The 27,878-nt window shown below is 39.2% G+C and overlaps 2 protein-coding genes across 7 annotated transcripts in view; one reads left to right on the top strand and one right to left on the bottom strand.

Annotated features, from left to right (window-relative positions):
- SWT1 (SWT1 RNA endoribonuclease homolog) overlaps positions 1–5,845 on the bottom strand; it is a 37,287-nt gene extending 31,442 nt beyond the window's left edge. For 4 of the 6 annotated variants that reach the window (XR_010611477.1, XM_065674216.1, XM_065674218.1 and 1 more), the window contains exons 1-3: positions 5,583–5,697; positions 4,668–4,742; positions 1,250–1,308 (exon numbers count right to left, since the gene is read on the bottom strand). Coding sequence is in view for 5 of the 6 variants with exons in the window: in XM_065674216.1 (XP_065530288.1) it covers positions 1,250–1,308; positions 4,668–4,733 (125 nt within the window). In the remaining variant the exon portion in view is untranslated. Of the gene's footprint in view, positions 1–1,249; positions 1,309–4,667; positions 4,743–5,328; positions 5,537–5,582 lie in introns of those variants that run through there. The other 2 variants (XM_065674220.1, XM_065674217.1) reach the window with 2 other exon arrangements.
- Positions 5,846–5,850: 5 nt separating this feature from the next.
- TRMT1L (tRNA methyltransferase 1 like) lies at positions 5,851–26,349 on the top strand. Its single transcript, XM_065674221.1, has 16 exons — positions 5,851–6,145; positions 9,031–9,183; positions 10,351–10,413; positions 12,694–12,807; positions 14,507–14,571; positions 15,104–15,233; positions 16,425–16,548; positions 17,551–17,630; positions 18,703–18,949; positions 19,887–20,099; positions 21,310–21,500; positions 22,804–22,882; positions 23,612–23,778; positions 24,398–24,457; positions 24,904–25,030; positions 25,169–26,349. Exons 1-16 carry the CDS (start codon positions 6,016–6,018, stop codon positions 25,488–25,490), a joined length of 2,265 nt encoding a protein of 754 aa, XP_065530293.1. The 5' UTR covers positions 5,851–6,015; the 3' UTR covers positions 25,491–26,349.
- Positions 26,350–27,878: the final 1,529 nt, after the last annotated feature.

Below are 27,878 nucleotides of genomic sequence, written 5' to 3'. Positions count from 1 at the left end.
AAGAGCAGAAAAAAATTAATAAATCTATACGCTAGGTTTAAAATAATCCAAAGAAAGTTTCTACCCTGCTCTATAACAGCGTTGTCAAAACTGTTGGGGAGGTAAAGGCCATTTGACAAACTCATGTAGGACAGGTAACTTAAATGCACACATTGCCATTACAATTTCAGACTTAGGAGATCCTTACCTGGTTCTTAGAAGCTGGAAGAGTATAAAACAGGAAAAAAAAAATTCTACTTGTCTTGTTTCATATATTCCTCCCTATACAAGCCATACTGGCCACTATTAGGATAGAGTACTGGACAGAGTTCTGGCATGAACATAGCTACTGTTTCATGGTTACATTATACTGTACTAACAAACATGTTTAACAGCATGTGTACATGCAGCTAAATATCCTGCAATTTACAACTCCAGTTAAACAGAAAAGCTGCAGCAGGATTTTATTATGATTAAGAAACAACCCATAGCCCGTGCTCAAGGCCAGACTAGATAGAGCCTTGGGTGACCTGGTCTAGAGTGAAGTGTCCCTGGCTCATGGCAGGGGGGGTTGGAACTACATGACCTTAAGGTCCTTTCCAACACTAACCATTCTATGATTCTGATTATCTGGCTATAAGCCAGGCAGTATCTTGCTTGGATAATATGCTATTTGCCAATCTGAGGATTCATGAGAACATTCTCGCTTTATACAAAGTAGTTTTCAAACACTGTATTTGCTATACTCAAGGTGAAACATTACTTTCTTTGCCTTGGAATCACTTAGTCCAAGCACCAGGAGAAATCAATGGTTTCAGAAATACCAGAATCTAGTAAAGGTATTAAGCTCACTGCAGAACTACCCACCAGACTTCACTGGAGCCTCCTTTGCTAACAAAACACATGTAATACGCAATAGACCAACAAGGTAGTACTCAAGACAAAGGAAAAAAAGATACTTTTATGACAGCAGTATTGGAAGGATAAAATTTCTACCTCATCTGAAGTGTAGTAGCATACTACACCTACAAGTTAAAAAAAGTAATTTTTTTTCAAGTAAGAGTTAAGAAAACGTAATTCTAAACCCTCCCAAACTGCCCAGCTTAAACAGGATCCCCTCATTAATGCAACACCAACACCATTTTATCAGCTAAAATACCATATTTTATTTGGTGAAAAAGTAAAACAAAACTCTCAAATTCAGTCTTAAAAAAATAAACCAAGAACAGACTTCTTTAGGCAGTTCCACTTAATGACACCAATAAATTACCTCTGAAATTCTGTCTCTCCTTTCATAGTACGGTTATAAGATCTTATTTCTTCAATGTTCTGAAAGAAGGAAAAATCCAAGTGCTTATAGAGGAAACTACAGTTAAAAAAAGCTTCATAAGATTCAACAAGCTATTACTTCATGCTAGATTGTTTGATTTGAACAAGTTAACCTTGAAAAAGGCAACCACATACCCTGCTATAATTTAGTATTTAGATTTTCTTCTATTTAAGAACACAAGGGGAAAAAGTGAATGTGTCGCACAGTCATGGGGTATAAACAGAGAAAGCTCAAATAAAACACATTTAGGATTCATGTGCTTCATATACAAGTATATTAATATGTAAATATACATTTTTGTATATTTACAAAAATTCTTAGTGACAAAGAAAGTGACCCGAAGACTGCTTCCAGCTACCTACTAGGTAAGGCCAAAGAGGATCCTTCTACAGGAGGTTTTTGTGCAGAAGATATGCATTACTAATTTTCATCAGATCTATTAATAAGGTGGAACAATGTGAAACTGCAGTTACATAGACCTGGTTAAGAATTAAGATAGTCCCCAAACAAAGAATCTGAACAACCCTTATTTAGAAAGCAGTCATATCACTGCTTGGCATATCTACATCGCAAGCTGTCACATGCATGTTGTGGAATAACTGGAAGGCAACTTTGATCAGCTCAGAACAGAAAGCAGTTTATTATTGCAGCTATAGGAGAGAACAGAAAGTAGCAAAATGACAGACCCTGCCAATATGAATTCTGCCAAACAGGGCAGTTAATTTTTTTTTTTTTTTTTTTTTTTTTTTTACACACCTTTGGGTTTGTGAAAGCCTGAAAACCAAGCTTGTCTCAAACACTGCTTAAGCGAGTTTCTCTCAAACACTGCTAAAATTGAGTTTGTCTCAGATACCATTTGCATTCAACCATAGGAGGCCTTGCAAGAATTATCATAAACGAAGCAAACAAGGATGTTAGCTTTCACTACTGCGTCAGCAGGATCATTCTGACCCACTTGTTTGAAACTGATGAGTCTCCACAGGACTGTAAAAAATGCTGACCTAAATGACAGGGTCAAATAGGCGACACCACAATATAAGGGACAACAACCACCCATGGGCCCTTGAGGAGTAACACCACAAAGAACATGAACATAAAAGGAGAGGGGTCACTCTCTCTCTAGTCTGTTGAAGAGTTTCAGCACCTGGCCTCATTTGTGCCTTAATTCCAACCAAATATATTGACTCTGACCAGGTCTGAGTCACATATGTCTTCCGACCAGGTTGAGACAGGGTTATATGACTTTGTTTTCCCCAAACTAGAGCTGGGTGCAGGAGATTACAAAGGACAGTACTGGACTACTTCAGATAAGGAAGCTCCAGGCAGCACATCCTTTAGCAAGTAATTACTCCTTCAATTGGGTCATGCTGACCCAGTAAGGCCATCAGGTCACTGCTGCAGAGATTTTCCTGCTTAGGGAAGTCCATAAAAGACCTATGAGACCTTAGCTATTTTACTTTCACATTAGAAAGCACTTCATGAAAATAAAAGAGTTGCAGAAATCATTGGAATCCTGATGAATTAATAAAATTTTGAGAGCTTCCGCCTGCGGTTGGTCCTGGAGTTGTGACAGCAGCAAAACCAATGGAGGCTGTTAAAGGCTACTGCCACTGAGAATCATATCCATGCAACTTGCTGCAGGAAGACCTGTTCAACTTGATTATCATCAAAAGACATCTAAGGGGTTTATTGGTTTATAACAACTCAGTGAACTGGCAATCAATGAACTATACACTCATGACCAATACAACAGAAAAAAATATAATAACAGACAATTACAAAGGGACACCAGATCAGACGACTTGGTACATTTGTGTGTACTTCGGCACATACGCTCATGCTGCTGAGGACGTGGGTGCTCCAGCTGTACGCACACCCAAGGTGTGGAACCCTACATGTTGCCCACCCTGTACTTTCACTCCACCAGCTAAAAGCAAACAGGCCTAAAGTTTTCTGTAATCTGTTGTCATGTTTATACTACACACACATACAAACCAAAACAAACACACAATCCACTTAAACAGTTACTTTCACCTGTAAGAGCTCAAGATACCTCTTATAGGTAATACAATCACACTGAAGAAACACTTGATACTATTCAGAGGCTTCCTTCTGTTTAATATTATTAGTTTGGGTTCTCACCATTGCTTATGCTTGTCAATATCTGTATATAGCAGATTTAAGGTACTCTCAGACCAAAGTGTCAGGCAACAGTTAAAACTCTGTATGCTTCAAACTGGTATAGGCATTAACAAAGGCAATACAGCTAGAGTATGACATTTTAATCCAAGTTTTTAACTTCTGTATTACACAAGCAAAAAAACAAACAAAACCAAAACAACCAAAAAACATTAAAAAAACCAAAAACCCAAGGCAACAACAACAAAAAAAAAAACCAAACAAAACCCACCAACCAAACAACAAAACACCCAAACACAAAACGCCAAATAAAACCCAACATAAACCATAGATCTTAGGATAAGTTAACGTCAAAAGATAAATTGAATAATAAGGAATTAAGGAGGAAAAAAAAAAGAATATTTGGCTTTGAACAACTTTTTCTAAGAGAGCAAAAGACTTCTAGCATGTCTAACTCAGTTTATAAGGCTACAATATCACACTCATTTATACACACTTCCAAGTGGTTTTTTTGAGACATTTATGGTAAGACAGTTACAAGCTCTCTTCTTTCACACATACCTTGCATAATACAAGGGAAAATAAGTCTAGCAAATATTAAGTGTGGATTTATTTGAATATATTACACTACTGGCAGGAAATAACTTCCCAGAAAGCAATACAAATAATGAAGAAAGAATAGGAAGCTACATGCAAACACGACCAGAAAGATTATCCTCCCTGTAGTACCTGCGTTTTTCCAAGTGATTCACTGAAAGCTTACTCACTAGATACAAATATGTACCAGCATATTCTAAGAATTTTGGTCATTGATTTCTGTCTCAGTGGTTAAAATTAAATATATGAGAGTTACTTGCTAAAATGTTGTGAAGTACAATTTGTAATTAATCATAAAATTAAGACATATGATTCAAGATAAAGAATACTCCAGAAAAACAGTAGGGGTTTTAGCAGTTGTTTTAAACTTGACTTAGATCAACCAGAAAAATATACTAAAAATTAAAAATCTTTTGTTTTCTGATACCCACACTACTTATAACCTCTGGAGAAGAAGATCTGTCTAGAACCTGTAGTTAACTGACAAATTCAATCCTTCTATTTACAACCCCACCTTTACATTTGATTCAGCCTTCTTTCACAAGACTGCTAAACAATTCATGCTTGAATGTGGGGGTTTGAATTAAAATAATCATCATAGTAATAATATAGCTGTTCCTACTTTGTCATCCGGGCCATCCAAACTGTCTTCCTTTCCACTTAATTTCTTCAGTTTCTTTTTAGACATCTTCAAATGCTAAGAAAAACAGTGTTGCCATTATTATTTATTTCAAGTTATTTCCAGCTGGTATAAAAATTAAATTTTAACTGCATATAGAAAAAAGAATACTCGAATACTCCTATTTTCTCATTTCAGAGCCACAGCAGGTTCCAGAAGATTTTAACAGTAATTACGTCTAACTGCTGAGAGAACTTCACAGGAAAAAATAAATAAATAGAATGACAGTTATTTTACCATCTGCTCTAGAGACACACATTTTGTACCGGTAAACGTACCAGACCAGTAGAAACAAACATCCTTTAACAGTTAGTCATACAAACATCAAGTTTTAAAGCAGTTCCAACTACACAACTCTTGCTTTCGGCCGTCCCCCCCCTTTTCTCTGGGTTAGGTATAATATCATGACATCTCACAACAGCTACACCACACCTTGCATAAACTAGCCCTGCGAGCCTGCCGCGAACCAGGAGAGGTTTGAAGGCTGTAAGAAAGCTCCACCAGAAGCTCCCAAAGCTTCAGAGGTGAATTTTCATAGTGTAAGTCAACCATTTAAACAGACAAGCCACAGAAGGAGCTCAGCCATAAAACAAGGAAGACTCACTAAACACAGAGCTCTTTAAGGCAGTCGTCAACATAGGCGGGTTGAAGTGACTGTCGGAAGTTACTGCTCCGCCACGACCCAAGAAGCTACAGCCTCTTACTCTCCAACACCACGCGGAAAGAAAAGGCCAACTACAGGGGCACTCCTGCTGGCACAAGCCAGAAGGCCAGCTCGCCCACCCCCGGCAGCTGCCGGCATTCCCCGTTCCTTCCCTCTTTCGCTCCCACAGCAGTAAGGCACAGGAGCGGCCCCACCTCACAAGGAGCCAGCCCGGACGCACCCTCCTGTGGAAGTGGAAACCGATGGGGGCAGTGGGTCTGCACCCCCAGACCGCCGGACCGGCCTGCCTCAGGACGGCGGTCCTAGCCGAGGGGTCTCTGACGTATCCCGAGAGCAGTTCCCCTCCCGGAACTGGGAATTTCCTCGACAGGAATAGCGCCCGAGGCCGGCCTGGCCTCGTTCGGCCTGGCTCCTCCCCACCGCGGTGCGCGCTGGGCCAGGCCCGCGTTCCGCAGGAGCTAGGGTCCCAAGGTGCTCTGGGAAATGTAGGCGGTGTGGGCCCGCCTCTTCTCTCGCTGTACGTGCTCGGCCGCCCGCCTCTCGGGCGAGCGGTGTGTGGGTACGGCGGCGTGTGCCTTTGCCTTGATTTGGCTCCCTTCGTCCGCCACCGGGCTGTCTCCGAAGAAGATGGCAGCGGAGGAGGCTGCGAAGGCCTCGCCGGCTGGGCTGTCTCCTGAGCGGAGGCAGCCAGGGCTCGAGAACGATTGCGACGAGGATGAGGAGAACCCTGAAGGCGACGGCGAGACCGCAGCGCTCAGTGAGGGCCGAGGCGGGGGGGCGAGAGCGGGCGGGTGGGCGGCCAAGGCGGCGTGGTGGGAGCCCGGCCTTCCGTCCGCAGCTCTGCGGGGAGCAGCCGCTGCCCCTCTTCCCGGGGGCGCGTGGCAGCAGGCACTGAGAGGGGCGGGCGGGCGCCATGCGTGAGGGTTTGAATTTACAGCCGGGCGCCTGCAGCCGCCTTCGTGCCGTCTCCGTTCCCCTTCCACCTGCACCGTGAAACCGCTGCGGAGTGAATGGAGCTCGGTTTTCCCCGTTTTACCGGCATGTGTAGAACGGGGCCGGTGCGGCGCAGGCGGCGGGGTCGCACGTGGTCCTTGCGGCAGCCCGGCCCGGGGCTGAGCCCTGGCGGTGGTCTCGGTGCTCAGGGAACTTTGAAATAGCAAACCAGGGCTTCTATCGCCCTTTTGTCAATTCGGTGAAATTTCGTTTATCATCATCTTTTATTATTTCCAACCGGAGTCCACGAGGTCCCTTTACAATCCTGGCCTGCTGGAGGCGGGATGGGGATGCTATGTGTGCCGTGCCCGCGCGTTGTGTGCCCTTCTCAGTATTTTCAGCCAGATGCGTTTAAGTTGGTTGCGTCGGTTTTCCAGCCGTGCTAAATGTGGCATCGACGCCAGGCATTTGCTCCTGCAGTCGTCAGAATTGATCAGTCTCTTCCACTTAAAAAAAAAAAAAAAAAAAGTATAATTTAGGGTTTTTTTGAGTATTTTTCTGTTTGTGCACAGTCAGTGGTTCCTGATAGGCATTTTAAAAATCCTGCAATCTTGCAGCAGTAGCAGCGTGATTTTCTTATTCATTTAATGTGAAATACAAGTCTCTCTCAGGTGAGTTGTCAGCTTCAAAATAGATCTGTGAGAAATACAGCAATGCTTTCTGAATTAGACGTGCTGGTCTTGATAAATTGTAAGGTACATAAAATCTTACTCTGTGCTTTTATTTTTCTAAACATTTTCTTGACAGCCTCCCTTGTCTTGAGGTATTCCTTCAGTTTCCTCTGAGTTTTGTTATTGTGTTTGGAGTTTTTTATACATAATAGCAAAGATTTGTATCCAACTGCAATGCTTAAAAGTAAGCAATTGAAAAACCCCAGGGGAATTATAAGAACTGCTTTAAGATCGTTCCACCCCTTATTATGTCTTCACTAGTGGCCAGGAGTAGATGGCTAGGGAAGACTAGCAAAACAGAGCAAGTAAACATTAATGCATCCTCCGGAAATGCCTTCAAACACAAAACAGTTTGTTATTCCCAGTTTTCTTGAAGCGAAGTTCATATTTTCTTGAAGTCTCACAGTGGATTTCTCATCCACAAAGCTTTGGCACAGGTAAGCTTACAGCATCCACAGCAGCTTGTGGCAGGGAGGTCCACAGCATTAACAGTAGGTCGCATAGAGAACATTTTTCTTCTATGGATTTCCAGCTGATTCCTCCATGGGGTACATCCCAGTTGTGTTGGAATAGGCAGTGAGTGGTTGGCTTCTCTGCTTTCTCAGCATCTCATGATCTTGTAGACATCTGTCTTATCCAGGTTGAAAAGTCATAGTCTGCTCTGTTGCTTCTCAATGGCTAAGAAGTGAAGGCATACCTTTGTTATTTCTTGTTACCCTTTTTGAAAACTTTCCTTGTTCTACCTGTCTCTTTGAAGCCTGGGGGTCAGGGCAATAGCATTCAAAGTGCCAGTTGAATGTGGATTTCAGCATCCTTTCCTAGTACTTCTTGACAGCCTCCCTTGTCTTGAGGAATTCTTCAAAAAAGGATGCTAGGGAGGGACTATTCATTAGGGACTGTAGTGATAGGACAAGGGCTAAAGGGTTAAAACTTAAACAGGGGAAGTTTAGATTGGATATAAGGAAGAAGTTCTTTACTGTAAGGGTGGTGAGACACTGGAATGGGCTGCCCAAGGAAGCTGTGAATGCTGCATCCCTGGTGGTGTTCAAGGCCAGGTTGGATAGAGCCTTGGGTGACATGGTTTAGTGTGAGGTGTCCTGCAGGGACGTTGGAACTAGACGATCTTAAGGTCCTTTCCAACCCTAACTATTCTATGATTCTACTTCCCAACACCTGTCTGTGAGGAGAGGAACCCACTGCTTTTGAGGATTTGTATCTCTTACTTTCATCAAAACCGTGTTTTAAAATCCCAAAGTGGTTGTCCTGACTGGTGATGCTCTGTTTAGAGTCCGTGCATTGGCCAGGGAAATCAGTTTTGGGCTTTATCCCCAAGTCTACCACATGACCTTTTTTCTCAATTTATTGCCCAATTGCTCAGCCTCTTAAGTCTTCTTTAAATTCTTGAGTCACATGTAGGCACACGAGTACCCCAGAGAAGTAATTCTTGAGTCACATGTAGGCACACGAGTACCCCAGAGAAGTAATTCATATGCAGATGTTAATGGCACCAGCACTTAACCCTCACCATGGCCCTTGATGGTAGCAAGTTCCTTCTTTAGTCCTCTCCTTTCAGATTGTTCAGCTAGTCATAAACAGTTCTAAATTTCTCTTTTCAAATTTTCTTAGTCACTAGTATATTGTTATGAGTATTTAGGCCTCCTGCTTGCCTGCTTTGTCCTGCTAGCACTGCATTTTGCTAGAAAATAGCATGTAAATACTACTTTGTTAACTTCAAATATCTGATGATACAGATGGGCAAATAGTTTTGCCTGTCCAGGATGGCATTATTTCTCAGAATGAGCGATAATTAATCTTGTATTATTCTCCAACATACTGTTTGTGTATTCCTGTTTTCATTCACACTTGTAATTGGTTTTTCCTGTTGGAAGCACCAAATTATTAGAAACAAATATATTAGTATAATTCAGTTCTGTCAACAACACTCTTACTGTTTTTTTGTCTGTTCGATTTTGTTAAGATGGCCTGATTGTCTCTGGAAATGCGAAAAGCAACGATGTGGATGTGAAAGTTGCCAAGTCAGAACTGAAAACTGATGAAAAAGGAATGGAGGAAGAATCCACAAGGGAATCCGACAGCAATATTTTGGATGTGTCATCTGATTATCCAAGAGGTTTGCTGATAAACTCTTAATATGTGTGTTGTGTACTTGAGGAAATTACAAGAAAGGTAGAATTAGTGGGAAGAAAGGTAAAGGGAATATGAAATCTCATTTTCCATACATCCAGTAGGTATGATACGTTTTTCCATGCATCTAAATAAATTATTTTCTTAAGGTGCTGACAATCTCTTTGAAATGAGGTGCCGTTTTCCCCTTACTAACATTTCTAGAAATCACTGCTGAAATTGGCAAATACATAGTGACAAAAGAAGTTGGGGTTGGATGAGGTATGATTTACATTAGACTCTGATGCTAAGGGCACCAAAGACGTCAGAGAAAAATCATTGGTACCTAAATGCTGAAATGAAAAGCTAGGAATTGCTTTTAACCCTGCTTTAAAATTCACCTCTATATCTTAAGTGCATTAAACAATTGCTATTTTCATTTCACCTAAGAAAATGTGAAGACAAATCTTGTAAACACATTGTAAAAGCTTTAAAATTACTATAGAATCAGTATTACTGATATACTGATATTAGTGATATTCTGTATGCTAAAGCCAATAGAGCTGATTTATTGGATAAGCCAAGTATCTTGGTTTTAGCAAATTTTCCACTGTTTCCCTTGACTAATAAGTTAAAAAATCAGGAGGTAAACTTAAAAGTTAAACACTCCTAAGGAAAAAAAAAAAATGATAGAACTTAATGTATCCTGGCTACACAGTAAATAATTGTTATTTACAATTGGCCTACTTCTAGGTGTTATTTCAATTTTGCCAGACAGTTTATAGGATGTTTTTATAGTGCTTTGTGTGTGCTTTGCATTCACCTAACAATGCCAAGCATTTAAAATCTGAAATAAATGGAATGTGACTTCATTTTTTCAGCCTGCTTTTTCTTTGAAGCAAGCAAAATGAAGGTCTTTCCAATTAGAGAAATTTTATGTGTGTCAGCATTAAGAAGAGTGTAGAAACACACGAATCTTGTTAAAGAACCATTCTAGGGATTAATTTTGCAGTCATTTTTTCTACCATGGAATTTAAAGGACACAAAGAAATGCTCTACTTGATACTGTAGTTATTCTCTAATAGTGTTAGATTTTAAATGATGCATAGAAAAATAGCAGTAAAGTAAACTTTTAACTAGTGATGTTTAACTTCTAAATATCTCTGCTTTTTAGAGAAACACATTTCAATTCAAAGACATCTTGCTGATCTAGAGAAACTAGCTGATGTGAAAGAAGGTGAGTTTACTGTGTCAGTGTCCCAGAACTTCATGTTATAGGTATTTACATTTTTTTCTTAGTTTTTATTTCTAACACATTACATATATTTCTAATGCTTGATGACTAGGGGTTTCATACAAAATAGCTTTATGATTTGTTCACTTCCTTATCAAATTTTGTATTCTTTCAGTAAATTTAATGCTTTAGTGATTCCTTTCTTTTTCCTCCGCATTGTAACATTCCTAGTGTTGACACTGTGCATTGATCAGTACGGTGTTAATTCTACGTATTCATCAGCAGCTTAGTCTAATTTTTATTTTACTTCCAGTGCCAGAATAACAAGGTGTCCTGGGTTCAGCTGTAGCAGTAATTTTTTCTCCTTCTTAGTAGCTGGTGCAGTGCTGTGTTTTTGACTTTCAGCCTGGGAACAATGCTGGTAACACCAATGTTTTAGTTGTTGCTAAGTAATGTTGACTCTGATTAAGGACTTTCTCAGTCTCATGCTCTGCCAGGGAGGAGGGGAAGCTGGGAGGAAGCAGAGACAGGACACCTGACCCAAACTAGCCAAAGGGGTATTCCGTACCATAACACATCATGGCCACAATATAAACTGGGGGGAGTTGCCCGAAAGGCACAGATTGCTGCTCAGGTTGGGCTGGGTATCAGTCAGCAGATGGTGAGCAATTGTATTTTATCACTCTTACTATTGGTGGTAGCAGTAGTGGTTTACACAGGGAAGCTTATTGTTGTGTTTGAAGTGTCCGTTTAAATAAATATGTATTCTGTTTGGATGATCTGGGGGGTTTGGTTTGGTTTTGTTGGGTTTTTTTTTCCCCACTTTGTGTTAATTTCTGAGCCAGTTCTACATCAGAAGATTGCTTTAAGACTGCAAAGTGGTTTTATTACAACTTTAAGTGTTTCTCTGATTACATCTATATATGAAGTGCTGGTAGTGGCAGCCCTTGCAAGTGAAACTAGTTTTTATTCATAGATCACAAAAAACATAAGTGTCCACATGGGCTCTGTATACTAGGGCTCTTGTGCCTGAATCATCTTTTACAGTGGCCATTGAAAATAATAGCCTATCTCCATGTCTGTTTAATTTCACTAACAAATACGCTAAAACTTCTATAGAGAGTTTGTTCCATTTTTTTTAATGAGGAGATAGATCATAAGTATCTCACAAGTCTGGTACTTGTATCTGTTCCTGAGCTGAGTGATATGTAAATCCACAGTAGTGGAAAGAAATGTGTTATACCCTTGTCTATTCTCAATAGGAAGGTGGATTTTTGTTTTTTTAATTCTGCCACGGACATAGCATTCTTTTGCCATGTCTGTTAATTTGCCTTGTGTATTTGTTACTTAGTAAATCATAACTCAATAAAAGAGGCTAAGCAATGTTAGAGAACATGGTGATTTATTTGGTGAGCTTCAGGCTGCCTTTGTTGGCACCAGTGGCATGGGACTGTGCATGAGCATACTAATCCACTCATTGAAAAAGTCATAAAGGAATTGTACTGTTTTGCAATTCTAAGGCAAGTAATTGTTCTTATAGATGCCCATTTTGCATGGTGCGTTTCAGTACTGCTCTAACACATAGAATCTTTTCTGCTGAGATCAGCAAGAGATTGGTTGACATTCAGCAGTCTTCTGCCCCAGCAGCAGGTGTATGCATGTTCTGATACATGATCCCTGTGTACAGCTCTACAGCCTTGGTCTCCCGATAGCTAGTTTTTATTTGGGTTAGTACTTTTAACACCTTTGATTTCAGATAATCTTGCCTTTGCTTTTTTGTCCCTTACACAGGATTACTAGGAACTGAAATTACTTTAACATGGAGTACATTCCCTTTTTTGCAGCTTAAAAAGATAGGAGCTGCTTTTTTATCTAAAAGATTTGGGAGAATGAAAGACAGAGTCTTGTTTAACCTCTTCAGTTCGGTTGGGTGTTTTTTTGAGACACTGCAAGTGTCTAGACTTCATCTATAAAATTGTGTTACTCTGCAGTAATTTTACATTGCTGGAGTAAAAAATATTAGAAAACGAAAGCTAAAGATTGTAGGCATTGATGATCTTCAAAGTCGTAGTGGTTCTTGTCTTTATTCAATTGAGCAGAAAGAGATGATGCATAAATTTGAAGTTTGTATGTACCTAAATGGAATATACCCCTGGGAATAAATCCTTAACTTCCATTAATGGTACCTTCATTCTTTTTTCCTCTTAGCATGCATTTATATTAACGTGAGTGGTAACAGCATTTCTTATGTTTCTCATACTTTTTGTTTATTTGTATTTTCAGATGAAAAGAAGCCTTGTCCTTTATGTCCTGAGGAGAAATTCAGAGCTTGCTATAATCATAAGCTTCATCGGCACCTTCAGAATTTACACTGGAAAGTTTCTGTTGAATTTGAAGGTAATGTCGGGCATAGAATCACAGAATAGTTAGGGTTAGAAAAGACATTAAGATCATCTAGTTCCAATGTCCCTGCCATGGGCAGGGACACCTCACACTAAACCATCCCACCCAAGGCTCTATCCAACCTGGCCTTGAACACCACCAGGGATGGAGCATTCACAACTTCCTTGGGCAGCCCATTCCAGTGCCTCACCACCCTTACAGTAAAGAACTTCCTCCTTACATCCAATCTAAACTTCCCCTGTTTAAGTTTGAACCTGCTACCCATTGTCCTATCACTGCAGTCCCTAATGAATAGTCCATCCCCAGCTTCCTTATAGGCCCCTTTCAGATACTGGGAAGCTGCTATGAGGTCTCCCCTCAGCCTTCTCTTCTCCAGGCTGAGCAGCTCCAACTTTCTCAGCCTATCTTCATACGGGAGGTGCTCCAGTCCCCTGATCATCCTTGTGGCCCTCCTCTGGACTTGTTCCAACAGTTCCATGTCCTTTTTATGTTGAGGACACCAGAACTGCACACAGTATTCCAAGTGAGGTCTCACAAGAGCAGGGTAGAGGGGCAGGATCACTTCCTTCGACCTGCTGGTCACACTCCTTTTGATGCGGCCCAGGATACGGTTGGCTTTCTGGGCTGTGAGCGCACACTGCCGGCTCATGCTCGTTTTGTCATCAACCAGCACCCCCATGTCCTTCTCCACAGGGCTGCTCTGAATCCTATTTAAACAGTAAATACTAGAAGAAATTGTGGACATGTAGGACACTGTTCTGTTTCGTCTTTTAAAATTCCTCTTGACTTCCATCTTGTTAACCAGCTTGGAATCAGAATCATATTTTGACACAATGAATTTTGACCTGGGATGTAAAATGTAAATGTAAAAGAACTCTGTATTTGACATGCAAATGAAACAATTGCTTGGCATGCCATAAAAATTACTATAACATTTAAAATACGTATGTAATGAGAATTACTTGAATAAAAGTTTTGGTTATATTGTTAATAATCAGACACATGCACATGTGATCATTTTTGGCTTGTTATAAAGATTCCATAATTTCAGGCAAGTACTTAATAGACATGCTTATTTGGTATTAGTGTTTAGGAGCCCTAACAGGTCTGCTTGTAAGTTGCATTAAAATCTCTACAAGAACTTTAAGAAGGAAAAGGAAGTGAGCAATATGTGTTTTTTAAAGAACTAGGTGTATGGGTTTGCAGGCAATAAAATTGGAAGATGGACAAGATTAAACTGAAAAAGATCGGACTGGAGTTCTGGTTTTGCACGCAGGTCTTTTTTGTTGTGCTGGGTGTTCTTTGGTGTGGCTTTTTAACTGTGGAACATATGTTTTATAGGAGTCTTCACACTAATCTTTTAGCTAGGTTACAGTATTTTTGTAAAATGCTCTTAAGTAGTTTTGAAAGTTATATACTGTATAACCTGAAGACTCAATGTAGCTTTCTAGGATGCTGACATACTTACTAAATAATAGCTCATATGTAATTTTCGTGCATTTTAAATTTTGAAATGTATAATTAGCTGATAAATTTCCTTGTGCAAAGTGTGAATGTACCAAATAATTGACAATGTTCTCTTACTGCTGTCTCGTGGAAGTATTTGATAATCTTAAATGAGACCATTCAGTATAGGACAAACTACATTGTGTTTACTTATTGTACTGTGATGTGACAAGAACTTATTTTCCAGGGTACCGAATGTGCATCTGTCACTTACCGTGTCATCCAGTGAAACCAAACCTTATTGGAGACCAGGTAAAAAATGCTGAATCACAGATGTACTTGTTATCCTACAGAGTGGGGAAAATGGGTAGGGGAACTTCTGCAGTCTACTTAGTTGCAAAATACATCTTGCTGTCTGATGTGGGATACCAAAACTTTATCAGTCCAGAGTACAACTATTTGATATAATCCTTGAGTAGTTGAATGTAGTTGGATCTCTTATTTTGGTGTGTAGCTGCCTAGATTATGTTGGAGTAAACAGCAGCTTTGTGTGGAAGAGACGAAAGGTTCATTAGGCCAAGTAATGGATGCTTCTCAGTTCCTTCCCTGTGTGCTGAGTGTATGGAGTATTGGCAGAGTTCAGTTGGATGCGGTGCTGTGCCAGGATAGCTGTGCTTTGTTGTGCTGGCCCTGCGGGTATGATTATTTACAGTCTCTCTAGCTGTAGATTCAAAATACTTTGTATGCACTGGAGGTAAAAGAAAGATGACTTCATATGCCTGTGTTCAGGTATAGCTCCGCTTTAACCATGTTTATGTATTCTGAAACTACATGTATTTTACAGACATTTTCAAAGATGGGAGCCCATTACCATTGTATTATCTGTTCAGCAACTATCACAAGAAGGAGTGACATGATAGGTCATATCAATCGTCACGTGAATAAAGGAGAAACTGAATCAAGGTTTATTACAGGTATATTTTTACTTACATAAAACATTCAATCCTGTTATATGTAGCATGTGTTGAGAATTAGCCTGATTTCTTTTTTTGTCTCTGTGTAGGTGTAATGATTTTCTCTTGATACACTATAGTAAAGATTATTCTGGGAGCCGTGAGGTTCACACGTCTTTCTGTTACCAATACGCATTTAGGAATAGCAGTTTAGTGTCTGGACATCAGTTTGAATGTCTGAGAAGCAATAGTAGTGCCATCCCATACCATATTCCATACCTTTAACTAAAACCTGTTTAGATTTTATGTTGTGAAATACTGCTGTGTATATGGTTCCCTTCAGAGCTCTTTGTAAAGAGTGGCCCAATTGTTATTTCCTAACAAAATGCATGTGGCTACTTTTCCTCGCAGGGAGGGGAGAAACTTAGAGGTCAGATACTTCATGCTTTGTACTCGCTTCAGCAATGCCTGCAGACTATGAATGTGGAACATGTGGTAGAGCAGTTCATAGATAGGCAATCTGTGTGTTTGAAAGCACTGAGATAGGCAGGCTGAGCACTGGATGGTATCTAGTTGGTAGCCAGCAAGTTTTTCCTGGTCATTCCTGGGTAAATTTTGCTTACCATTAGACTGGGGACAAATTGCTCAGAGGAATGACAGCATGTGTTTACAGCTGTCAAATCGGTTTTGCCACAGGCTATTTTATACAAAGCTTAAGTGCTGAAATTTGCCCTATGCTTGTGCTGTCTATACACATTTCCTGAAGCTGTTTGATAACTTACAGAGATCAAAGTATTTTGAGGGGATTTTTTTGCAGTTTGTTGATCTGTATTCAGGATTGTGTTAATAGGGTTTTAATTAATTGGCAATGTTTCATATTTGAACATGTAAAACAAATGTGCTAAGCCTCAGGTTCAGGGGATTGCTTTCTTAAATTTGAGTGGATACAGAGGAGCCCAACTGAGAAACAAATCTGATGTTTTATGGGAAGAAGATTGTGGTAGTTTGATCTATATCTGCTGCTCTCGGGACTAGAGGCTAAATTGTTGCTTGCTTTTTCTCCCCAACATACTTGTTAACTTGCTTGCTGGATTACAGCATAAAGATTTCTTGCAATATGGGAGCAAATTCCTAATTTAATTCATCAAATGTGTTAAAGTTAATGTCAATTCTCACTAATTCTTTCCTTTCCTCATGATTACTTTCTTCCAGTTCCTGCTCCCAAGTCTTCTCTAGAAGTGCTGAAAGAGTCGGCCACAGATGTGCGGGTTCTTCCCAACTACTCCACACCTCATAAAACAGATTCTTATTTCAACCCTAAAATGAAACTCAACAGGTAAGAGATCAGAGAGTGGGAGAATGTACCAGAGGGGTGCTGAGTTTGTAGTGAAAAATACTTATGCATTTTGAAAAGCAAACCCTGCAAAACTTTAGTTCAGAGAGCAGGAGAAAGAGATTTCCATCAGAAAACTCCTCATGGCAAATAATACTTCAACCCAAGAACACTATATGGGAAATATTATAATTTCTGAAGCAATTGAAGTATTTTTCTGCTATGAGTAGTTTATGGAGAGTAACAGGATTTGAAAGGAGCACACTTGAAAACTAACTTCCTTGTGTAAACTTAGTGTTTTTCTGTTCATCTCCACAAGATACTATGGACAGTCACTGCTCTCTTTTCTCTAACTGAAGAGCTGCATACCTGTAATTTACACTTTTCATATTCTAGGCTTTTTTCTCTTGGGACTCAGATTCTCTCAAGTGTCTTCTCATTATTTACATTAAAAATGATGAAGAAAGAAACACTGTCTTTCTGTGAGGAGAGTCATAAGTGGTGTCTGTACCACAAAGGAAGGCTGTGAGAACAGACACCAATGCGTGGAACTGCACTTCAACCCAGATTTAGCTCAGATATGTCTGAAAGCTAAGGCATGCCTCTCATGAAGGCCATTGCAAATCACAGTATGGCCATGCCTAAAAGAACCAGGCCTGTTCCTGGTTTTGACATATTTTTAAACACAGAGGTTTTGACATATTTTTAAACACAGAGCTTTAGTAGGGTAGTATCAGATTGTGCTAGGAAAATAGGAAGACCAGTATTTACTTTTGAATGCTAGCCACTTTTTCCAGTGTTATGAGTAATTAGTAAATTGATTCAAGATCTTATCATGTGAATGTCTGCTGCAGAATTGAATTTGTTCAGGGTAGTTGTGGTTTTCAATATACAGTTCTTCTGCGTAAAAGGTAGACATTAGGTTAGATGTTCTAGTTTTATATTCAAGGGAAATAAGAAAAAATACTTCTCAACTTATTATGACCATTCTTTTCTCTTTTCAAGGCAATTGATATTCTGTGCGCTGGCTGTTCTGGCTGAGGAACGTAACCCTATAGAGTGTTTGGATGCTTTTGGTGCCACTGGTAAGGTCAATTTCTTTAATCTTTCTTTAATCTTTTTGCTAATACTATCCAATAGTATGAAGCTGCAGAAATCAGGAGTAACTGGGGTTTAAAAGTATTTAAAAATACTGTGAGGTAAAGAATACTTTCCTTCTTAGGCAGTCATCAGCTTCCATACTGAAAAAAACAGCTGTCAAGACCCTGGTAATAGGCCTTTTTAGAAGACTGTACATAATATCAAATCAAAGTTTATTGGTCTCCTTTAAAGTCAGTCACCTTAAGGGCCATGAAATGGTATCTTCCTAAACTTGCATCCAAGGTCACACCTATCTTCTGACTCCATGGCTGTGGAATTTGGCTGTAAAATCAACCTGTGGTTTAAAAATGGTGAGAAATCCAAGCTTCTATATCAGAATCATCCCTTAATTGATTACAGAAATTCTGAACATGAACTGTAAATGTAAAGTAGTTACATCAGTGTCTTTTAATCATCTGGAACTAAAATCTGAAGAGACCTAGAGTGCTGCCTTATTACTAGCCAGCTACTGTAAACTTAAGGTCACAGTTGAGAACAGCAGTTACTGCTTAGCATTTTCTATAAAAGTTGATAATGAATTCATCACCATTCTGAACTAGGCCAGACCTCACAGTACTTCCTGACCTGTACTTATGCAGTATAATCACAGGCTTTACTACAGAAGTCACCAGTAAATACTTGGAGGCAGCCTGAAAATCTTCCCAGCACTTATTCTCATGTAGGTGTTTTATGGTGGTCTGTCACAGAAGTCTTGTCTGCTACACTGGAGTGTTAAACAAGACAAGGGACTTTCCCACATATTGTGGGTCCAGCTTGCCACAGAAATCACAGGTCTTTCGGTCTACCTATTACCATGTAAGAATGTGACAGATTGTCCCTTTACATACCCCATTATCACTGTGTTGAGGCAGAAGGTTTTTTGCAGGAATATGATGAAATTCACATCACACAAACTTCTGTGTGATAAGTATTTAAAAGGATGATTTTTTTCTTAGTAAATTCAGCAATCCAGAAATCTTTATTCTGTCACAGAGTTACAATTTTGTCTTCCCTTAGGTATAATGGGATTGCAGTGGGCAAAGCACCTTGGAAGTTCTGTGAAAGTTACGATTAATGATTGTAATGAAAATTCTGTGACAATGATTCAGGAAAACTGCCATTTAAACAAAATGAAAGTGAAATTGAACATTAAGGAAGAAGACCATGATGAAGCTGTGGGAGATGAAGAAGGAAATCCTGACACCATTGAGGTGACAAAAATGGATGCCAATGTTATAATGCATTTGAGATCATTTGATTTTATGTAAGTGTTGAATGTTTCTGTTAATAATTATCTGGTCTGATAATGACACACCCTACCCCATCTCCCAGTGTATGATAATTTGGGAAAGTCAGAATGAAAGAAACAACCAACAGTCAGTTGGTATTTTAAATGTAATTCTATTGTCCCAGAAATGCTGTAGGAGTAGAACTTTAATCTTAATTTGAAATCACTGGAAAAAATACTGAGCCCTTCTGACATCCAGGGAAGACTGTAAACATACATGAAAATTTTAAGCCAAACTTTTTTTATATAGAGAGAATTTCATTATCTGTTTGATAAAGTGTCAAATTAGTCTTTTTTTTTTTTTCTTAAAACTTTTAATTAGTTTAAAATTCGTAACTTTCTGTGCTGTTCTGTAGGACTTCATTGCATCTCTTGTTTTCATCCATTTTGCAGCATATTCATTTTCAGTTGAAGTAGGCTAACTCTTCCAAGTTGGTTTTATAGATGCATACATTTAAAACCTATACAGACATCAAAATGAGTAATTGGGGGGGGGATTGTATTGATTAACATTCATATCTAAGCTGTAGGTCTTCAGGATGAAAAATAGCCTAACTATTTAGTACATAAACTTTGAAGATATTTCTGTTTTTAAAAGCTTCCCCTTAAGGATAAAAGTAAGCCTGAGGACAATATTCTTGTGACTTGAATTAGTCAGTGGGTCAGGATGCAACAAGAACTACTTGCTGGCTTTGTGGTGATATGTATTTTTCAGCACAGTGTTTCCATGGGTCTTGCAATTAGACACTAAAGTATTTCAGAGTAATTCATGAGAGGTGTGCTGAAAATTTTAGTCCAAGTTTCCTATTTTGTTTTAAATATGACCATGGGCAAAGTTTATAATAAGTGTTTTCCTCAGTTTAAAGCTAAACTCTTGAGCATTTGTAGGTACTCAGTGTCACTTTCTTTTCAGCCATTTGGACCCCTTTGGAACTTCTGTGAATTATCTGGATTCTGCCTTTAGAAATGTGAGAAATCTTGGAATTGTGTCATTGACATCCACAGACATCAGTTCTCTATATGCAAAGGCTCAACATGTTGCCCTACGTCATTATGGATGTAATATTGTCAGAACAGAGTACTACAAGGAGCTGGCAGCCAGAATAGTAATTGCTGCTGTGACAAGGTACTGCTAAATCAGTTCAAATTATGGTAAAAAAGTTATTAGAAAATTATTAGCCATAAAAGACCTAAGACTGTTGCTGTAGATGGTGCATATTAGTTTCCAGAACTCCCTAATTTTAAAAGCCAGATGTCTTGTTCTGAAATTAGTATTTCATATTCTTCATGTGCTGGTATGAGATAATCTAAATTTTAAACTAAAGGACTGGGAAAGGTGAAAATTCATAAATCGGGTGGGGGCTGGGATGGTGAGGTTTTTTGATGGTGGTAATAAAAAACTAGTACTCAGATTTGCCTTTCTGCAAACTCTTTTATTCCTCTGTCAATGTTGTCATTTTACTGCTGCATAGGGCTTTGTAATTATTAATTAAGCTGCTTGAATGGCTTCTAGCAAAGCATTAGAGCTAGACTTGCTTCAGTGAAAACTGATGTTCACTTCAGATCCTGGTGCTTGTAATTAATAACTTGTGAAATCAGTCATTTGCATAGAGAGATTCTCAGTAAATTCAGTCTGTTAAATAAATGAAGACATAAAACCTGGTTCCTAATTGGGAAAAAAAGAGATTTAGGCAAGAGGGCTGACAACTGCTCAGGAAGGATGGGGAGAAAATTAAGCATACAGAGGTCTTCAGAATGCCAGAGTACAAGTACTGTCCTGAGTATATTTAGATTTGTGTACATAAGGTTGTTCCTTGCAGAGCACTCTTAGATACAGACATGCTGCTCAAGAAAGGTTTTAATTGTGTTCTGGGTTACGTGCTCATGCTCCCTAGATTTCTTCTTTCTTCTCAATGATTGCCTACTCAGGAACTGTTGGCTTTCCTTCCCACAGTCTGTTCAATTAACATGCAATGATTTACCATCATGTGTGCCCCCCTACATTTGTACGTTCTTGGATTTTTATTTAGTTTGTATATGTTTTTGTTACAATAGTCTTGCAATAGGTATTTGGAAAGAAAGATGATGCAGGTGGCAGAGCAGTATTTCTGAACGTGATAAAAAGATGTAAAGAAGATGTGCTTAGCTTTCCAGCAATGAGACAAAACTAGGCAGTTAAGAAACGCACTTTCTCCTGATCGCTTTGTCAGCTCTTTAGTATCTCCTTCTAGAAAGTGGATGACCTCAAGAATCTTGCGGCAGGTTCAGGTGTCCATGACAATGTTAGTCTGCTAAATTCAATGCAATTTGGTTTTCTGTTTGTGTTTTCTTTATAGAGCTGCAGCTCGCTGTAACAAAGGCATTGAAGTTTTACTTGCTGTAGCTCTAGAACATTTTGTTCTAGTAGTGGTCAGAGTTTTAAGGGGACCATCCCCTGCAGATGATTCAGCCAAGAAAATAAGATACCTCATCCATTGCCAGTGGTGTGAAGAGAGAATTTTTCAGAAAGAGGGTAACATGGTAGAAGGTAAATATTTTTTCTTTTGCACTTTCTAGAAGGCCTGATTCCTGTATATCTGTTTCATGCTTTAGGCCTTGTTTATATTTACATCCCTTTAGTAAAGTAATTATTCCCTTTAATGTAACAGTGATTGTATTGTATGAGGCAAAGAAGGTACGTCTGCCTCACTGTATGATGTGGAGAAGGTATCACGCTTTATGATACTAGGTTAGATTAGTTGTCTGTGTGGATTTTGCTGTAAATGTACTGGATTTGTTTCTAGACAGGACATACTCCTAAGTAGCTGTAGCTGCTGAAGCTGCCAGGATGCCTGATATATCCATGGCTCTGTCTTCTCATGAAAGGGCATAAAAAGTCGCACAGTCTTTGCTGCTGTTTGGTTCCTACATACAGTGGCAGCTTCATAGATTTCAGTGTCAGATTGCTTTTCTGCTGTTCATTTCAGTTACCATAATATGTAGTGGACTAAACAATATCACTTCCCCCTGTATCTGTACATGCCTGATGGAAGTATCCTGGCAGGTGTGGTAGGAAAGGTGGACACTATTCCTGTAATTCATGTAACAGTGGTAGGTGAAGGCAGCCTCTAGGTTAAAAGTTGACTGTTCATGGGCTCTATACACAAGTTAGCAGAGGTAGGAGACGAAAATTAAGCTAGGATGTAGCTACTAGCCAGATGGTAGTTTGAATGAAGATAAAAGAAAAAAACCTTGTTTCGAAGTTTTGGTTTCTTGGATATCTTAACTGCTAACTGTGGTGTCTTGACTGCCCCACACATGAGCATGCAATGAGCTTGTTACTACTAATTGGTATTAAAACAATTAGATACTAAGACAGGAATGAATAACCAATAAGTACAGTGTTATGATAGAGATCTTAATTAGCAAGTGATTTGTTTACTTAAAGATTTAATTGCAAGCAGGCTGACTTTGGTTTAGAAAACTTGTAGGTAGGCTCTGTTTTGTAGATGTAATTGGCTGGTTTCTGTCGATATTTACTGTTAATTTGGACAGCTGCTTCTGTTAGGTGTAGGAAGGCTCATTATTTCCTTGTTAGTCAAAGTCTGCCAAGAAACAGAGGAAGTTATATGACTTTTTTCTTTCTCAGTGTTTTAATAATGATTACATATCAAATCATCAGTCACTAAATTCTCATAAGCACTGCTTGGCAGAAGTGAGAATGTGTCACACATCTGCTGTGTCTTGCCCTTCCAAATACCTTCACTGAAGTAAGCTCCTGCTTCATATCTGTATCATCTTTCTCTAGTAATGCAGGCATTCCTGACTATTTTCCTGTTTTTCTGTGGTAGAAAACCCTTACCAGCAGCTGCCTTGTGATTGTCATGGCAGTATGCCCGGAAAGACGGCAGTAGCTCTTGGTCCTCTCTGGTAAGTTCAGAACTCAATACAGAATTGGAGAATAGTTCAGGTTGGAAGGACCTCTGGAGGTCAGCCGTTCAGTCATAGAATAGAAATGCAAGTCTGCTGGGTAAGGAATTCAGGAAACATTTGATTGATCTGAATTTAGTATGGTATTCAGTTCTTGCTTTTGTTAACAGGGTTCAAACCAGTTAATAAACAATAACAGCATCGCTTTAAATTTCAGATTCAGTACAACTGATGTAATACCTCCTGCACAGGAGAACCTGCCTGTGTGTTCCTCTAGTTGCCAGATGTTAAGCAACTCTTTTTTTACTCTGTACTTGTGGAGAATTTATTTAGTAAATTCTTATATGTGCTGACAGTAGTAAATAATACAGTGCTTGGTAATTAATATTTAAATTTTCTCTTGTGAGAAACAAAAATCTCTTAAATTTTCTTACCATTTCAAAGTAGTAATAACAATGGCTTACAACTGACAGTACCTTTCTTCTCAGGGTGGAGTTACTTTCTCAGCATAGTAGGGCAGAAATAAAATTGCCATTCCTGAGATCTCTGATTTTTTTTTTTTTTTTTAAATGAGACCAATGTTACTATCATTACAAACAAAGCACTTCAGTATTGTTAAGAACACAGTCTGATAACATAACTGCTGATCTATTTGGCAAGAGGTTTTTGGAGCAACTTTTTTGCTTTCATTAAGAAGTCTGAAATTTTCATCTGTATTGCATTTCATAGGTCAGGACCCCTCTTTAACACTGGATTCCTCAGAAGGATGCTGTTTGAGGCTGTCCAGTATGGTTTGGATGAAGCTCAGCCACTTTTGAAGACATTAGTTTGTGAAGCAGAGTGCACAACTTCAAAACATTTTTCTGCCCATAGTCCTTATGATGAGAACAAACAAGGTAAGAAAAATGACAGACTGTTCACAGAAAGAACTGGCTTTGCGGTGATATAGAAACATGTTGCTCTTTGATAACTTATTACTAACAGCATTGTATCCACAAAATTGAGTGCAGTGTGGGCCTTGTCAGCTCTTGTCAGGTGGTCTTTGGCAGAGCACTGGATTTGGACATCTGGAATCAGTGTGACATGTCCTAAACCAAATATCATGGAGACAGGTTGACTGCCATGAGATCCAGTGCATTTCCTGAAGGAGATGGAAATACTGTGTCTGCTAGTTCTTTAGTGTATCCTGATCCTGCGGGCATGTGCTTTTGGGATGAGAAGACTCCAGCTGGCATGCTGTGCACACTCTGTAGGGTTTGCAAATCAGTGTGCCAAAAGAAATGGCTTTCTATATTGGAATGCTATTCTAGTCATAAAAGGAAATCACATTTTGAATATTCCCTCTAAATTCAAGTTACTGAGAGTTAGTATATAAAAGTTGCCTGTACGCATGCTTCTTATTGCACATCCTTCTTTAGGCTAGAATGTGGTATGTTTTCTTTATGTTTAACCAAGGCATTTTGCCATTTTACTGTCTTATAGTGGAATTAATTTTGACTTTTAATTGAATTCTAGAAGAGTGTGGAGTATATATTAAAACACTGAATACTGCTCCAGAATCCTACTTGCTACAAGGTAAGTAGATCATTCTGGTTTAGCTGTAGCAGTTTCAAATCAAACTATAGTTTAAGTGATGGCTAAGCCAACCTAGTGTTCACTTATTTATTTTTTATATTTTTATATTTAACAGTACTGCTATGCAGGAGTATGGGGTTTTTTCCCCCACCAAATACTGATTTTACTTTATCTTCATCCAGAATCATACTTACTGATAAATGCAGAATGCTAAATACTGAATGCTAAATACAAGAAGCCTACTTGACTCACTTGTTATTACTGAAAATGGCATATTAATTAAATTCAGGCTGGATTTCATTCAACTCTGCAGAATGCTGTCTTACTTGACAGAGGTGTAGTTACTATGTGGCTCTTTTTTCTACGTACTGTCTTTGGCTTTACTGGCACTTTTTTGTGGTCTCACTGAATATTCACTGGTTTCACTGTTATTTTTTGTGGTCCAGGAAAAAGAAGAAGTGATGAAGTGATTCGAAGTGCAGCCAAGAGACAAAAATCTGAGAACAGTGCTGAGCACCCTGCATTTTACTACAATATCCACAGACACAGTATTAAAGGAATGAACATGCCAAAGTAAGGGTTTTGTTTAATTTCTGGTCTCATATTACTATAACAACTGATACCTAACTTGTATTTAGTCACCCTTACAAGCATCAACTCCTTTTTAAATTGCTAGTTTAGTTTTTCACTTTGTTTGTTTCTTTCTTTCAGGTTAAATAAGTTTTTAAACTATCTCTCTGAAGCTGGATTCCGAGTAAGTAGAACCCACTTCGATCCTATGGGAGTTCGCACGAATGCGCCCTTGGCACAATTTAAGACTATCCTTACGAAGTACAGCACTCCCACATACACAGCAGGACAGGCAGAAGGCCCTGTCCATCTAACTGAAGGTGTCCTGACAGAACAGGTTCAAGCTGCTGCAGCTGTCAAGGCAGAGGATGTTGAGTTTCTGGAAGACAATAAATCTGGAGTCACTGCTGCCATGTTCACAAATGACTACCCTACTCACTGTGCAGCTGATCAATGCAAATAATTTTGTTCATAGATGAGGATATTGCAGACCTGCAGTCACACCCTGTTGAAGTAAGCCACCACTTCTTACCAAACTGGATTTTGAAAATTTGAGTTATTCACTCTTTTGACAGATGTGTTAGAATTATGTAGCAGAATTTACCCCTGATCACAGCATGTGTGTGGTCAAGGTACTGTTCCTGTGAAAAGGTCTCAGAGGCGTTTACTTGGATTTATGCTCACATCCAAACTGAGGCATTGTGGCTGCTATGGAGTGTTTATTGAATCCTTATTGCTAGCACAGAATGCAGAAGAGTGGATGGGGCCAAAAGTCTTCAAACATTTCTGAACATGAGGTTAATGTGAAATTGAATATTCTTAAAATTAATCATTCCTAAAACCTCACTGGTTACAACTCAGAGGGGGCTCACTTTAAGATAGTAAAATAAGACAGACTAAAATGTTATCTGAGTTCAAGCAAGTTAGAAAGTTCTGGCTAGGGACTTCTAACTCCAGATTGCACATGTAATTTGGCATTGTTCTGCCATTGTTTCATTGTTCTGCCTACAAACAAGGACCTAGCACAGATGAGAATGGAATAGAGTGGTTACACGACTGTTACTGAAACTTCCATTTATAACCAAACTTTAGTGAATTGTGTTAGTCTCTCCATGTAGTTGTTTGGTTAGAGATTACATTTGGTTGAGTATTGCGATAAAGGTACAGTGACAAGGCACCACAGGTTGGAAGTTGTGCTACGAATTTGTCAATAATACAGTCTTAGTGTTAAAAAGATCTCTTCTGTGAATGAGCAGAGATGCTGTATGTTGGTAGTCAGTTCTGGTTTCCTTAAATACATGGCAACATTCCAGCCAAATAAGCTTGATTTTGTCCTTTCTTTTCCCAAACTTTGTTCAGATAGATACCTTCATATATTCAGTTTGGAACAACTGTCACACTTGAACCAGTCATTCCAGTTTTTCACAGGTTTGGCACTAGGTTTATCTAAGAACAGAATGTGAGAGGGTATTACTTATCTGTCTCTGAAGCTTCACAGTAAGTATTTTTTCTCACATACTGTCAATCAAGAGTAACATGACTGATATGCCTCTGATTATGCAAAACTTCTTAAGCTCTTACTAGGCCAGAATGAAGTTGCTGCCTCTTAGGCCATCTTAAACTCAGGACTGGGGTGGTACTGAGTTATTCTCCTTTTATTCTAATATATATTAAAAAAAAAAAAAGAGAAGATTGCTAAAGGAATCACAGATTGCACTTCAGCAGTGCTACAGCAACAAAGTTTCCTTCAAAAATTGAGTGCTTATAGTTCTTTTCCAAAGATAACTTGGGATCAAATTGAAAAGATAAATGCAAGAAGGAAAAAAAAAAAGTTGGTGTTCCCTAGTTCAGGTTAAGTGGAGACGCTGTCGGAAGACTTTGTTTGCAGACAACACCCTGCTTACTTGAGTGTTAATATTTAAGTGGGATAGAATCAGTCATAAAGTCAGTTAACTGGAACAAAAACGAATGCTCCAATTACAGTAAAGTAGGCTAAAAAAAGTTGTAAGTGAAGCCTGTTGCAGGAAATATTTTTTATTACTTTCACAGTTCCTCCCAATAACAGTATTGTGCACCTTTTCCAAGTCAAAGCAACTAGTCCTTGACGTTTGCAGATATGCTCAGGAGGGGCACAAATAGTGAAGTTCAGGCTTTTCCCTACAATTCAGGCTTTTTTCCTCTGTCAGATGGCCAGAGGCCATCAAAATCTGGGACAAGGAGATTTGCCTGTTGTAAGTAAGTGACCAGCAGAAGGGGTGTTTGTAACTCAGGCCTATGAGGGTTCACTTTCTCTTCTGTTGATGACTCAGTTGTTCATCAGGTGGGGTCAGTCCTGCAATAATTAGTTAACAGAACACTAGTGTTGGTTCAGGGCTGTTGTTTAGGGGCTTTGTTATTTTTCAATTCTATTACAAGGTATGAGTACTACCTCAACCCAAGTAATGTGTGCCAGTTATACTACACTGTTTCTCTTGAAGCTGCTTAATACACAGTTAAATGCAACCAAAGCTGCTGGGTTTAACCCGACTGCTGTGAAAATCCTTCATCATATTTTTCATGGTACAGAATACGATTAAAACAGCAGCGCCTATGACTGGTAAGTGGTAAAGCAGCTACCTTTTATACAGATTCGCATTTCTCATTCATGGCATGCAACGTGCATGGGAGCTTAGCTGATTTCAATGGACTTAACTGTGCTGGTGGCCAGACTCAGATTGACACTAGTAGAAGTCAGCTGGTCTCTTTCTTTTGGACAATCACAAACACAGCAGCACTAACCAACAAGCAAGAATTGTCCAAAGGGTTTCTTTCATAAACTGTAGGAGGAAGCAGCACTGGAATCTCCAACAGG

Source organism: Lathamus discolor, chromosome 3 (genome assembly GCF_037157495.1).
Source record: "Lathamus discolor isolate bLatDis1 chromosome 3, bLatDis1.hap1, whole genome shotgun sequence".
Classification (NCBI taxonomy): Eukaryota; Metazoa; Chordata; class Aves; order Psittaciformes; family Psittacidae; genus Lathamus; species Lathamus discolor.
The sequence above is the reverse complement of the archived record's forward strand: the minus strand, read 5'-3'. Positions and strand labels throughout refer to the sequence as shown.

Bases quoted from the DNA above. Each gene is read 5' to 3' on its own strand.
- TRMT1L (XM_065674221.1), top strand. From the start codon at position 6,016: ATGGCAGCGGAGGAGGCTGCGAAGGCCTCGCCGGCTGGGCTGTCTCCT. The intron at 9,184-10,350 runs GTTTGCTGATAA...TCTGCTTTTTAG, and splicing joins GTCATCTGATTATCCAAGAG to AGAAACACATTTCAATTCAA. The intron at 21,501-22,803 runs GTAAATATTTTT...TTTCTGTGGTAG, and splicing joins AGAGGGTAACATGGTAGAAG to AAAACCCTTACCAGCAGCTG.